This window comes from Phyllobates terribilis, unplaced genomic scaffold (genome assembly GCF_046119375.1).
Source record: "Phyllobates terribilis strain yellow unplaced genomic scaffold, ASM4611937v1 Scaffold_3__8_contigs__length_932513732, whole genome shotgun sequence".
In the NCBI taxonomy this organism is placed as follows: Eukaryota; Metazoa; Chordata; class Amphibia; order Anura; family Dendrobatidae; genus Phyllobates; species Phyllobates terribilis.
Window position 1 is genome coordinate 888,248,788 of NW_027362763.1, and position 15,449 is coordinate 888,264,236.

At 40.9% G+C, this 15,449-nt stretch overlaps 1 protein-coding gene across 1 annotated transcript in view; it reads left to right on the plus strand.

Moving 5' to 3' along the window:
- ADGB (androglobin) overlaps positions 1-15,449 on the plus strand; it is a 443,164-nt gene that overhangs the window by 412,679 nt on the left and 15,036 nt on the right. The window contains exons 31-32 of the mRNA XM_073672692.1: positions 12,649-12,813; positions 12,928-13,033. Of these exons, the coding sequence (XP_073528793.1) occupies positions 12,649-12,813; positions 12,928-13,033 (271 nt within the window). The remainder of the gene's footprint in view (positions 1-12,648; positions 12,814-12,927; positions 13,034-15,449) is intronic.

A 15,449-nucleotide genomic window follows, 5' to 3' on the forward strand; every position in this document is an offset into this window, starting at 1 on the left:
AAATTTGTTACACAATTTCTGCTGAATCTAGCTATGCCCCATATGTGGCTGTACAGTACTGCTTAGCCACACAGCAAGACTTGGGAGGGAAGGAGCGCTATTTAACGCTTGGAAAAAAAAATTTCATAGAATGGTATGCGAACTCCATATACAGAGCCCCTATGTGTCAGAACAGCAGTGAATGTTGCTGAGTGAAAATTGCAAATCTGCTATTTTAGTGCCCATACATTGTAGTGCCCATACAATGTAGTGCCCAGTACATTATGCCCAGACATGCACCTGTAAATTAAGTAGGCTTTCATTGCTACAGAAATGCCAAACATGTGGATGCTAAATGTGGTTTAGGCACACTAGGGTTCAGAAGGGAGGGGGATATTTGGATTCGGGAAAACAGAATTCGCTGGATTTCTTTTGGGAGGCAAGGAGCCATAGCGCTTTAACAGAGCTTTTCTGCTATCAATAAAGTGGAAGCCTCCTATAGTTCCATTGACAGATGATGGACCTGAGTGGGGACTTATTTTTTGTGTGAATTGGGTTGAAGCTTTATTTGGAAACATTCTACATAACATTTTGGATCACATTTATCCTGTGCTCTACGCTGCGCACTTACATCTTGATTTCTAAATCTCCGAATGACGTGATTTAGATGAAAGGGAATCTGTTGCCAGATTTGAGCTATCTAAACTATTAATTTGGGCATACAGGCTATAGAATGCTGAAAAAGTCCTACCTGTATGCCTCATATCAGATGCATTGTTGTTGAGAAATCATCTTTTATCACTTCATATAAATTACCTCTTCCTGGCTCTGGGTCTTGGGACGATGTTGTCTGGAATGTGATATATTTTATTAAAATATTTTTATAATTATTAGCCCCTCTGTGAGACTTTAACTTTTATCACTCTGATCACTGGTATAATGCATTGCAATACACATGCACTACAATGCATTAAACCTGTCAGTATTACACTGACAGAACTCCTTTTAAACTATGGCATGGTCTACCAGACTACCGTAGCTGGCTGACTCGAAGGCAGTCATTTGACTACCATCGGCAGCCCTGCGATTATCTCGGGTGGGAGAGGGAGCCACCTCCCTCTCCCAGCCTTCTAAATACTGTGATCACTATTGTTCGCTGCATTTAGGGGGTTAAACAGCCAGTGGTGGTGTGGGCACCACACCTGGTTGTTACAGCTGGAGCTCAGCTATCACTTAAGCTAAGCTCCTGGTGGGGATTGTGTAGGCACAGTGTGTGCGTTTGCGTGATCCCCATGACGTAACTATACGTACTTTTCACATTAAAGGCGGAAAATAATTATTATTTTTGGTATGAGCTTTTTACACTACAAAAACATTTTTATAACCTTTGCATATGTGTGAACCCACAGATAGTACTTCATACCAGGTATTTTAGCTTATCACAATATTTAGTTATTTTTGTCAATTTAATCATTAAGGATACTCCAATAAAAGATTTCTCTTTGATTTTTTTTTTAAAGAAACAATTTTTTTTTCTGTAAATCTGTATAGCGGTCTAGTCATTCCAGCTACATGGCATATTGTAAATGTTGAAAGGGGACAGAATAGTACGTGCAATAGCATTCAGCCTATTTTTTTTACAAAGGACACCTAAAGCTGGCGTTTTATTGCTATTGACTGAATGCGTGTTTGTCGGACAGGTAATTCTCTAGACCTCCATACACGAGTGCAAGACTAACCCATTTATGACCTTTGACGTACCCATACGTCATAGAACGGAAGGGGTTTTTGACCTTTGACGTATGGGTACGCGATTGCCCCCTGGAGCCCGACTTTACATGATAACAGAGATCCGACACTCACAGCAAGGAGAAGTGCCTGCACTACCCCTGCTGTTTAACCCCCTAAATGTCACGATCAATATTGATTGCAACATTTAGGAGGCTGGGAGATGGAGGGGGTCCAAACAGGCAATCTCTACATGTGTCACAGCTGTCTAACAGTCGTGACACTTGCAGGCGCGGCGATATTAAAAGAAGTGCCGAGCACGCCAAAATACTCGGTGAGCACCCGAGTGTGCTCACCGGAAAGGGTTAATGAAACATACTCGATCATCACTAGTGCAGTCCTATTTTTGCAGATTCAGACAATGGAGAAGATGGAGAAATTAAATTCTCCATCTTCTGCACAACTGTGCTCCGATTTTCTCAAGCGAGAGAATCGAATCACATTAAACTGGAGCAGAGTTTGAGTACAGTGTCAATAATATAATCAATCCGATTCTCTCGCAGAGAGAATATATGATTGTGTGACCCCGGCCTTACACTGCCCATTTCTGGCTGCAGAGTGAGGCATACTTTTTCTTCCATTCTCAAAATATACAACAAACAGACCCATATATACGTATACATGTGTGTATATATATATATATATATATATATATATATATATATATATATATATATATATATATATATGTATGTATGATGTCCTGAGTGGCAAGATATACGTCTGCACTCTCCCTACCACACTGTGATACACCATGTGCTCACTAGAGGATCATGGCAACAAAAGAATCATATCCTAAAGCAGTCTGCAATATGCAGCATAGGTTCTTCAACACTGAGGACAGTGTTGCTAGCTGCCATGCATCTGCCACTAATTGTGCTGGGAGCTCCTTATGTCACACCTATAAGGCTGTGTCCCCACGATGCGTTTTTTAAGCGTTTCCGCAGCTGCAAAAACGCTGCAGAAACGCTTAAAAAATGCATGGTAGAAGGCCTGCCATGTTCCCCAATGATAATCCACATGTGCTGTGCACATGCTGCGGAAATTTCCGCTGCGGATTATCATTGCGGGAAAAAAACGCAGCACTAACAATTATTTTGCGGAAGTGCTGCGTTTTCGTCGCCATTGACTTGCATTGGAACGCATGGATTACGCATCACTGCAAATGTAGATGCGCATTCCATGCGTTTCAATGTGCAGATGGTACCCGGGTCTGGAGGACAGGAGACTCTCATCCAGACCCAGATACCATAGAACCTGTGAAAAAAAGAATAAAATAAAAAATAAATGTTATATTTACCTTCTGACGGCCCCCGCTGCGCTTGTCCTCCCTTGCTGGCAGATCGTGGTGGACTGAAGGACCTGCGCTGACATCAAAGTCATGTGACGGCAGGTCCTTCAGTGCAGTGTACCGCGATCTGCTAGCAAGGGAGAACGGAGCGAAGCAAGACTGCGGGGGCCATCGGAAGGTAAGTATAGATTTATTTTTTTTATTTTTAACCATTCTTTGGGGTCACACTGTATAAATCCATGCTGCTTGCATGGATTTATATAGTGTGACCTAGTTGTCACAAGCACTTTCCAAGGGATGCTAAAATTGCTTGGAAAGCGCTTGTCAACCCGCATGCGGAAATGGATGTGAAGAACGCTTCACATCCGCATGTCCCTGGCAGGAAAAACACATGTACAATCCGCATGCATTTTTTCTGCCAGGGAGATGCAGAAACGCTCAGGAAAAATCCGGAGCATTTCTGCATCATCGGCACATAGCCTAAGAGCAGAAGACAGCCATTGACCACTGCTATTATTGACATGAGTACCCCCCTCTCCATTACCTTGATATCACAAGCCAGAGTAGTCCATGTGAAATACCTTGACACTGCCATGTCTTGATCCTCTACACAAGGTCCTAAGCAGTCCTCTCCACAACAAGGATACATTCACTATATGAAGATCTTGGAACAGTTTAAGCTCTTAAACTTTGCTGAACCAGTGATTACAGGTCAGGCTTCCTCAGAGATACACTGCTGTGTCTGTAGCAGGCAGTGAGTCCACTACTGATAGGGACCGTGCTCCCTTTCAATGGAAGATGCCAGTCCAGCAGGAGGCAAAGCAGGAAGATGAAAAAAAAGTACTCAAATATATTTTTTCCCTGATATTAAGTGTTGCCCCCTCTACCTGCCGCCTTAGGCACTGGACCTCCATTAGAAAATACATCTCTACATACAAGCACATACAGTATGCTATACATATGCATCAACATACATTTGCAATAGAAAAAAATTCAAACCTCATTGCAAATTAGGCTTATTGACAAAATTTACAAAGTTTCTGCTGTTTGCAATAAACCAGTCAAACAAGAACAATTTAATACCTCAACACAACTAAAATAACAAATGGTTTATCTAACGTCAACAAAAAACGCCACTATTGCAGTCTCAGAGATATTCTTCCCCTTTTTATAAAGCATTATTAGTACTTTGTAAAGTACCATTTGGATGTTATGACTCGATGCAAACATTTGCCAGATACCAGATTTTTGGCAACGTTCCTGAGGAAGCTTAGCCTATTCCTCATGGGCAATAGCCTCCACTATTGCATTCAAGTCAGGCAACTGTGATGGCCACTCAAGAGTCTTCCAGGACTTCTACATCCAAGCTTTTGTGAACTTTGGGATCATCGTCCTATTGCAAGGTCCAATGATGACAACGTTTTAGCTTTCTCACATAAGGTATGGTGTTTTCATCTAGGATTTCCTGATATTTGATTGAATCCATCTTAGCCTCCAGAATCTATAGTTTTCCAGTTGCAGAAAAAGCAAAGCAGCTCTAGAGCATCACCGAGATACCTCCAGGCTTCTCCGTAGGCAGGGTGTTCTTTTCAGTGTATGCTTCATTCTTTCTCCTCCCGTCAGTCATAATGGTAATTCATAGACACAAAATGTTCCAGTTTTGTTTCACCGCTACACAAAACAGAATCACAAAACTGGCTTATTTATATGGCTTTGAGGTCGACTTGTCTTGTGCTTTTGGGTTAGTGGAGTTCAAACATACAGACCTTAAAGAAAACCTGTCAGCATGATTTTGTAAAGTAAAGACATGGCTGTAATGGTACTGTAAAACTGATTAAATTGATACCTTTGGTGAAGAAATCCGCTTTATGGTTCTTCTTTAAGGCTAAGTGCCCACGTTGCGGAACTGAAGCATATTTTTTACGCTTCTCCCTGGCGGGAAAATCGCATGCGGATTTTACATGCGGTTTTCCCGCCAGGTAGAAGCGTTTGTGAGGCGTCTTTGCAGCGTCTTTGCATGCATTTCCGCATGCGGGTTATCAAGCACTTCTCCAAGTGATTTAAGCATCACTTGGAAAAGTGCTTGACAACTTGTTCACACTATATAAATCCATGAAACCGGCATGGATTTATATAGTGTGACCAAGTAATAGTTAAAAAAAAAGAATCAGAATGGTAAAAAATAAAAAAATAAAGTTTATACTCACTTTCCAATGCATTCTCTGCCCCGTCCAGAGTCTTGAGCGGCTCTCGCTGTTGTGTGCAGGACCTGCGGTGAAGTCATTGAGTCATGTGATGGGTCATATGACTCAATGACGTGGCAGGTCCTTCAGACAACAGCGCGACGGAGGGAAAACATCAGAAGATAAGTATAAACTTTATTTTTTCTTTTTTTTACAGGTTCTTTGGTACCCAGGTCTGGATGAGAGTCTCCTCTCCTCCAGACTTGGGTACCATCCGCACATTGATTCCGCATGCGGAAACGCAAAATTAATGAACATGCTGCGGATTTTTGACCGCAGCATATACGCTGCGGAAAAATCCGCAGCATGGGCAATGACATTGCGGAATGCCATTGGGGACCATGGGGTGCGGATTGCCAAGCGTTTTACAAGCGTTTATGCTGCGGAAATTCCGCAGCATATACGCTTGTAATACGCAACGTGGGCACGCAGCCTAATCAGCACTTGAAGTTTTCTGCTAATGAGATTTCAGTGCACAGGGGTTGGACTGTGCACTGGGTCTTCTCCTCCCTGTCTGGGATTCTCCAGAAAACTTCAAATGGTGACTAAGGAAGAACCAAAAAGCAGATTTTTTCACCAAAGGTATCAATGTAATCTGTATTACAGCACCTTTACAGCCATGTCTTTGCTTTACATTACAAAATCTTGCTGACAGGTTCTCTTTAATCGTTTACTATGCATCTTACTGTGCAAATGGAAACCTCAGTGTCTGCTGCCACCAATCCGTGCTGCAGGTCTTTTGCAGCCAGTCAAGTTTTTTTTGACCACCTGCCTCTTAAGGGATCTGGTGGGAACTGCTGGTAGCGTCCTTTCTCTGCCACGTCCTGGTACTGTAGCTAGTGTTAGCAGTATTGGAACATTAATAGGTATTTTTCATAATGTTTTACACTGCCTTATCCTTCACTACCTTTGTACAGGGTAGTGCTACTGTCCGGTTCTTTCTAAGTGAATAAACCACTCTGTTGAACTGTTACTCATGTTAGGAAATCATAGTATTAGCAATTTTAAAATAGTCTGTACTTCAGTTTCTTAAATTATTTCTTATCATAATGAGTGATTAAGATAATAAGAGATACTATTCCTTAGTATCTCTCTTTCCTTAGTCTCTTGGCTTAGTATCTCCCCTCTGACCTCCTTAAAGACTTTTTCCCATGTGAAAATCTTTTAGCATTAATATGCCATCACTTTGGAAATCCAAACGATAACATCCTTATCACCCTCATAATGAATGAACCGCAGTGTTAGCTGGCCCTATTTTGGATGTTCTGAGGTGCAATGTTGTAAGGTGGCCAAAGGAACACTGCCAAACAGTTTTCTAAATAACACTACCCAATTAGTAAACTAAGGAATGTAACTGCATCCCTAGTAAGTCTTTTCACTTGGTGTGCCAAATGTAGAAAAAGGAATGCAAGTTCTAGGTGACCAGCTCATCAAGACCAGTGGGGTTCCTTTGTGCCATATGTCACCTTCTCATGTGCTTATATGATATCCTAGTGATATACAGTGGTGGCCAAAAGTATTGGCACCCCTTCAATTCTGTCAGATAATTCTCAGTTTCTTCCTGGAAATGATTGCAATCACAAATTCTTTGGTATTATTATCTTCATTTAATTTGTCATCAATGAAAAAACACAAAAAGAATTGTCCTAAAGCCAAATTGGATATAATTCCACACCAAACCTAAAAAAGGGGGTGGACAAAAGTATTGGCACTGTTTGAAAAATCATGTGATGCTTCTCTAATTCGTGTAATTAACAGCACCTGTAACTTACCTGTGGCACCTAACAGGTGGTGGCAATAACTAAATCACACTTGCAGCCAGTTAACATGGATTAAAGTTGACTCAACCTCTGTACCACATTGAGCATGGAGAAAAGAAAGAAGACCAAAGAACTGTCTGAGGACTTGAGAAACCAAATTGTGAGGAAGCATGAGCAATCTCAAGGCTACAAGTCCATCTCCAAAGACCTGAATGTACCTGTGTCTTCCGTGCGCAGTGTCATCAAGAAGTTTAAAGCCCATGGCACTGTGGCTAACCTCCCTAGATGTGGACGGAAAAGAAAAATTGACGAGAGATTTCAACGCAAGATTGTGCGGATGGTGGATAAAGAACTTCGACTAACATCCAAACAAGTTCAAGCTGCCCTGCAGTCCGAGGGTACAGCAGTGTCAACCTGTACTATCCGTCGGCGTCTGAATGAAAAGGGACTGTATGGTAGGATACCCAGGAAGACCCCACTTCTTACCCCGAGACCTAAAGAAGCCAGGCTGGAGTTTGCCAAAACTTACCTGAGAAAGCCTAAAGCGTTTTGGAAGAATGTTCTCTGGTCAGATGAGACAAAAGTAGAGCTTTTTGGGAAAAAGTATCAACATAGAGTGTACAGGAAAAAAAAAGAGGCATTCAAAGAAAAGAACACGGTCAAACATGGCGGAGGTTCCCTGATGTTTTGGGGTTGCTTTGCTGCCTCTGGCACTGGACTGCTTGACCGTGTGCATGGCATTATGAAGTCTGAAGACTACCAACAAATTTTGCAGCATAATGTAGGGCCCAGTGTGAGAAAGCTGGGTCTCCCTCAGAGGTCATGGGTCTTCCAGCAGGACAATGACCCAAAACACACTTCCAAAAGCACTATAAAATGGTTTGAGAGAAAGCACTGGAGACTTCTAAGGTGGCCAGCAATGAGTCCAGACCTGAATCCCATAGAACACCTGTAGAGAGATCTCAAAATGGCAGTTTGGAGAAGGCACCCTTTAAATATCAGGGACCTGGAGCAGTTTGCCAAAGAAGAATGGTCTACAATTCCAGCAGAGCATTGTAAGAAACTCATTGATGGTTACCGGAAGCGGTTGTTTGCAGTTCTTTTGGCTAAAGGTTGTGCAACCAAGTATTAGGCTGAGAGTGCCAATACTTTTGTCCGGCCCTTTTTTGGAGTTTTGTGTGAAATGATCAGTGATTAGATTTTTGCTTCATTCTCTTTTGTGTTTTTTCCTTGCAAGCAAATTAAATGAAGATAATAATACCAAAGAATTTGTGATTGCAATCATTTTCAGGAAGAAACTGAGTATTATCTGACAGAATTGCAGGGGTGCCAATACTTTTGGCCACCACTGTACTTTCACTAGATTTCATAATACCAACTGCAAACATTACTAAATAGATCTTTTAGATCTGATGAGGCTGAGATATTTACTTTGAAAATCCATATCAGAATGGCTGTTTAATGTTCATATTAAAATGATTATTTCATGATGTCAGCTAAAGAATGAGAGGGCTCATGGGTCCAAGTGCATTGAATCCCCCCCTGACTGACAGCTGCAGCTTATACAAAGGAGTGTAAGAGCTCAGCAGCAGGAGGGACATTGAGGAGTTGTAAATCTGAGTACGTGGGCCAAGATGGAGAATTAACTTAATAAAAAGAATTATACAACCATTTTGACATGGATTGTCAAAGCAAGTGCACCCTACCTTATCCGATCTTAAAGAGCTGTTTATTGCTGTATTCAGTCAGTCTGTATTGTAAAATCTGGTGACAGATCCAGTTAAATGTGAAATTACCCATTAAGATGTGACCCAGTATATATGAGAAGACTGGAAAAAGAGTAGGATTTATTTAAAAAGGCTTTTTTTTTATATAAATGCCATTAACCTAGTTGTGAAAGCTAATAATATGGTAAAGTACAGCAGTTCTGTTACACGCAGCTCATAAATACATGTTTATAGCATTTGCATCAGGTTTAATTAGTGTTCACAACTCTAAGTGGATTTACATCTTAAATTTATAGCACGTGTTTCTAATGGATTTCTCCAATTAATTTGATGTGTTATATTATGTATGATTGGCACAAAATAGTTTATAATTCACATTTATAGGGTTTCTAATCGCAAAACATAAGCTTCATAAAAAAGAATAGTGAACATGAAAATACTTCTAGCATAAAATCACTGCGGCAGTTTTATGATGTACGAGATCATTTGCATGCTGGGTAATTCTTGAGCAAATGCTGCCACCAAGTGTTCTAGCAGTATCATACCATCCACATAGTAAGCAATAACTGTTAAATACGCGCTAAGAACAAGAAATCTGTATCACAATATTTTGACCTCTGATTCTGAGGGGTTCTTTTGAAATATGACATACTGAATTTATTTTTCACCCTTTTTCTGAATCCTTTAACTTTTTTATGTTTAGCATTTTTCATTGAGTGCAAAAATTACAGTCTTAAATAACTGAGACTCTTTATTACTCTGTATGAATTTGGAACACAGAAAGGTATATGAGGTCCCATACAAACATGTACATTCAAGAGTGTCTACCGCTACTATGAATTCATATGAAGAGGAGCTGATCTGCAATACCTGGGGTGGCCACTAAACAGCCTGATGGAGCAGCGTTCTGATCCGTATACTGTTTAATCTGGCTGCTGCCAGAGCTGGTAACAATTGATCGGTGACGGTGTTGGGTCTAGAATAGGTCATCAATATTGTAGTAGTGGAAAATCCCTCTATCCTTTGTCCATATAAACTGTGTGCACAATTATTAGGCAATTTGTATTTTTGATAAATTTATTTTTGGACAACTTCAGTGCTGTTGGTCAATCCAAAAGGTTAATAAACCTGAAGCCTGAATATTTAATAATAGTAAGGCCGTGGCCCCACTATCAGTATTTGGTCAGTATTTTTTCTCAGGAGAGGGAGCCAAAACCACGTGAGGAACAATCAGAGAAAAGGTATAATAGAAACAAGTCACCAATTCTGCATTTATCACCCACTCCTGGTTTTGACTCCCACTCCTAAGAAAAAATACTGACCAAAAACTGATAGTGGGGTTGTGGCCTAAAAGTGAGATTTTGTCTTTCTCTGTGTGCAGAATTATTGGTCAACTACTAGTGTGCAGAATTATTATGCAACTACATGAAAACTGTACATTTTCGCATCTCAAATGTTTATTTTCATCTGTTAAAGTGAGAATAATAACCAAACAACTCAAAATGTACAAAAATAAATTTCTGACATTTGACAAAAATATCAGTGACCAATATAGCCACCCTTGTTTTTAATAACAGACATAGGCTTTCTACTCATGAAGTCTGTCAGTTTCTTAATCTGTTGACCATCAACTTTTTGGGCAGCACCAACCACAGCCTTCCAGACACTGTTCAGAGAGGTGAACTTTTTTCCGTCACAGTAAATCTCCCATTTAATAAGGGCCCACAAGTTCTCAATAGGGTTCAGGTCAGGTGAGAAAGTGCCCATGTCATTATTCTTTCTTGTTTAAGGCCTTTTCTGGCTAGCCAAGCAGTGGAGTAGTTTGATGCATGTGATCACTGTCCTGCATAAAAATCATGGTTTTCTTGAAAGATGCAGACTTTTTCTTGTATCACTGCTTGAAGAAAGTGTCTTATAAAATCTGGAAGTAGGTTTGGGAGTTGATTTTGAGTCCATCTTTAACCCAAAACGGTCCAGCTACTTATTCTTTAATAATGCCAGACCATAGCAGTACCCCACCTCCACCTTGCTGGCACCTGAGTCGAAGTGGAGGTTTGTGCCCATTACTAATCCAGACAGGAGCCCATCCATCTGGTCCGTCAGGAGTCACTCTCATCCCGTCACTCTATAAAACCTTTGAAAAATCTGTCTTCAGATATTTCTTGGCCCATTCTTGGCATTTCAACGTGTGTGACTTGTTCACTGGTGGTCGTGTCTCTGAGCACTGAACACCTTGTACTTCTGGGTCTCCAGGGAGGTTGCAGTTCTGGAATATGACAGCAACGGAGGATAATGAGTTCCTGGTCGCTGCACGTTTGATTCTTCTCAAATCTTTGGTAGTTAGGCTATGTGCCCACGTTGCATTTATGAAGCAGAAAATTTCTGCTGCATAAATGCAAGTCCTCTCCCGGAAAAACGCATGCGGAATTCCGCACGCGTTTATCGCGCTTTTTTCGCGCGTTTATCACGCGTTTTCCACATGCGGAATTGCCTTGCGTTTTTTATGCATTGGACAAAGGCAATTCTGCATGCGGAAACGCAAAATTAAATGACATGCTGCGGATTTTTGAACGCGGCATAAACGCTGCGGAAAAATCCGCAGCATGTGCATAGAAGTTGCGGAAACCCATTGGGGATCATGGGGTGCGGGTTACCAAGCATTTTACAAGCGTTTCCGCTGCGGAAATTCCGCATCAAAAACGCTTGTAAAACGCTACGTGGGCACACAGCCTTAATGGGCATCTTTTTTTTCTCAATATGTTATTTCCAACCTTTTTGACTATTTGCAGCAAAACTTTTGATGGTTCTCTGATGCCACAATATCTTAGCAATTAGCAAGAGTGCTGCCTCCCTCTGCAAGGCTTTTAACACTATTTAACTTTTAAAAACCAGCAAAATCTCTTTTCTGGCTCATTTTGCATGAGGAAATCAAGCTGCCTAATAATTCTGCACACGTTGATAAAGGGTGTTGATATCCTTAGGCCTCACCCTCCTCATTACACAAATACACATCACCTGATCTGCTTCATCCATTAAGCATTTATGTTTATACAGCTAGGAGTTGGAAAATCTGCATTAATGTGATGATATGGTCAAAATACTCACTTGTCTAATAATTGTACACACAGTGTTTGTATATTTCTGAAGCAGCAAAGAGAAATGGACATAAAAATCTACTTGTATTCCAAATGACCAACGTATGGCAGGCAAAATACAACATGTAAGATTAAAATTTCATCAGATTATTTCTTATTCTGCCCTTGACCAATTAATACCAGATAATTGGCTGAGATGATCAGAATTTTAATTTTCTTTTAATTCTTATTTAATGGGTTTTTCCAGCCTTTACACAAAATTTGCAGGCTGCAAATATAGCTAGACAAATCATCAGCTCTAAACCCGTGGAACAAGAGCAGTGTGACAGGAAGCAGTGACGTCTCACACTTCAGTCATCTGACTACAGCAGCCTGTGATTGGCTGCAGCAGGATTGGAACAGCGCATCATCAGAGGCACATTGAATGATGTTTGTTCAAGTCATCTGACCGCTGCAGCCAATCACTGACCTATGCGGTCAGGTAACTGAAGAACTGGACGTCATTGCTTCCCGTTGTGCTGCAGACCAGTGCAGACGGTTCTTGATCCACAGGTTTAGGGCAGTGATAAGAGAGCCTTTAATACACTGATTTGTGGGGGTCATAACGCAAGGATCTCCAGTGATGAAAACTTCTTATGTGTCTGTACAACATGCCAGGGTTTTTTATTATAAAATAAAAATAACATTTTAATTTTTTTCAAATATCCTTCTAACTAAAGCTGTTGCTTTGTACTTAAATTCAACATTGGTGTCATTTTGTTCCAGACCCAGCCTCAAATTGATCCCAACAAACCTTTCTGGATCTTGCGATTTGTCAGTGAAACTAGTGAGGCGGATGCCCTAGAGGTGAAGAAAGACACTGAGCGTATAGATGAGATAAGAGCCCTAAAACAAGCTTGGGAGTTGGCAGAACCAGGTCGTGCTGTCAAGGTAACTTAATATAGGTCTGCAAATATTAGGCTAGGGAAATGTATTAGAGATAAGGATAATACATCTATGTCCATTGATTATCATTTACTAAACAACTAAAAACTGTACCTGTAGGCTTTACAGTCACGACTTCAGTTTGTGAACAAGTATGGACAGAAGGCTTCCATGGAACTAACAGAGAATAGCCCTAAAGATGACAACATTTCTGCTGGGGAAGAAGGTAAAAACCAATAAAAGAAAATAATTCTGTAATGCTGTTTTTCTCATTGTCTGTGGTTGCCTATTAAGCTGTCCTGCTGCATACTAAAAGTTACATGTATCCCAAAATGGTACAAAAAAATACATTTCCTGCTGATAAGTAACAAGTTCTCATACACCCCTAGGCAAAAATAAAGTTATGACTCTTCGAATAAAGTTTGTAATGCGTCTGGTAGGGTTCCAGAGTAGGATTCCACTCCTTAATACACAGTATGAACAATTACTCATCACTCCAAATATGTAGAATGCAATGAAAATGGTTTTATTTCAGAAATCCTGTGCACGTTAACCCCTTAAGGACCTTGGGATTTTCCGTTTTTGCGTTTTCGTTTTTTGCTCCCCTTGTTCCCAGAGCCATAGTGTTTTTATTTTTTTGGTCAATATGGCCGTGTGAGGGCTTTTTTTGCTGGACAAGTTTTACTTTTGAGCAACATTACTGGTTTTACCATATAGTGTACGGGAAAACGGGAAAAAAATTCCAAGTGCGGACAAATTGCAAAAAAAGTGCAATACTACAGTTGTTAGTTTTTTTTTTAGCACGTTCTCTGCATGCTAAAACTGACCTGCCATTCTTATTCTACAGGTCATTATCGATTCTTAGACACCAAACATGTATAGATTCTTTTTATTTAAGTGGTGAAAAAAAATTCTAAAGTTTGCTAAAACAAAAAAAATGGCGCCTTTTTCCGAGACCCGTAGCGTCTCCATTTTTTGGGATCTGGGGCCGGATGAGGGCTTATTTTTTGCGCACTGGGCTGACGTTTTTTATTGATACCATTTTAGGGTAGATCTGATGTTTTGATCGCCCGTTATTGCATTTTATTGCACTGTTGTGGTGACCAAAAAAACTTAATTCTGGCGTTTAGAATTTTTTTCTCGTTACGCCGTTTACCGATCAGATTAATTCTTTTTTTATATTGATAGATCAGGTGATTCTGAACTCAGCGATACCAAATATGTGTATGTGGGTTTTTTATTTTATTTTATTTTGAATGGGGCAAAAGGGGGGTGATTTAAGCTTTTATAATTTTTTATTTTTTTAATATTTTTAAAAACATTTTTTTTACACTTTTTGCTTGCTTCTATAGTCTCCAAAGGAGACTAGAAGCAGCAGCAGTCTGATTGCGTCTGCTACATAGAGGTGATGAGGAGATCGCCTCTGTGTAGCAGAAATGCTCACTTGCCATGAGCGCCGACCACTAGGTGGCGCTCATAGCAATCTTTAAATGACAACCACAGGGGTCTGCTGCAGACCCCGGGTTGTCATGCCCACGCATCGGTGACCCGCGATCATGTGACAGGGTCACCAATGGGCGGGGCTAATGCCGCGCTTCTGGTGTGGCGATGTTAAATGCTGCTGTCAGAGATTGACAGCGGCATTTAACTGGTTAACAGCCGCGGGTGGATTGCGATTCCACCCGCGGCTGTTTTGGCACATGTCAGCTGTAAGAATCAGCTGACATGTGCCCGGTTCAGTGCGGGCTCAGCGCCGGAGAACTCACTGAACTGGGGGTGATGGTCTGGGGCGTACTAATATGCCCCAGGCTTTAAAGGGGTTAAAGGGGTTCTCCAGTGAAAACAAGTTATCACTTATCCATAGGTAGGTAATAACTTATTGACTGGTGTGTGTCTACCTGCTGGCGCCCACACCAATTGGCAGAATAGGGTTCCTTTATCCCAGACAGAGCCCTTTTATCCCCATTAGAATGTAGTGACAGTGTGCGTGACCGGCTGCTCCACTCATTCTCTATAGGTCTACCAAAAAAAGCCAAGTGCAATGCTTGGCAGCTCCGCAGAGAACAAATGGAGCGATGGTCAAGCATGAGCATTGCGGTTTCATTCTAATGGAGATAAAAGTGTCCTGTTCTGCTGATCAGTGTGGGTCTCAGTGGTAGGACATCAATCAATACGTTTTCTTCGTGGATCGGTGATAAGTTGTTTTCACCAGAGAATCTATTTAAGTGACGTTTCGATTCGACATACCAGACTTTTCTTAAACACCTTGTGATACAGAAAAATGCAAGAGAAAGGTAAATATAAAAATATCCATCTCCAATATAGTATTTATAATACAACAAAAATGGAGGCAAGCCATGGTATTCAGACTATAAGGAATGCTGTTTAATATGTGCAGAAAAAAAAACAACTAAATTACCGAAAAGTGCAAATGGGACGATGCCAATTGTGTGAATGTGACTGTTAACATCTGCAGTGCCCAACTACATGGTATAAAATTGATAATATATGAGAGTGCATATGGACAATGGATTGATAGTGCCACATCTCCTCCAGGACCTCCTCTTGCAATGTCTGCTTTTGTCACCAGGTGTCGCCATATTCATTCTTCGTGTGGCGCTGGTAATGGCGGAGATGTCGGA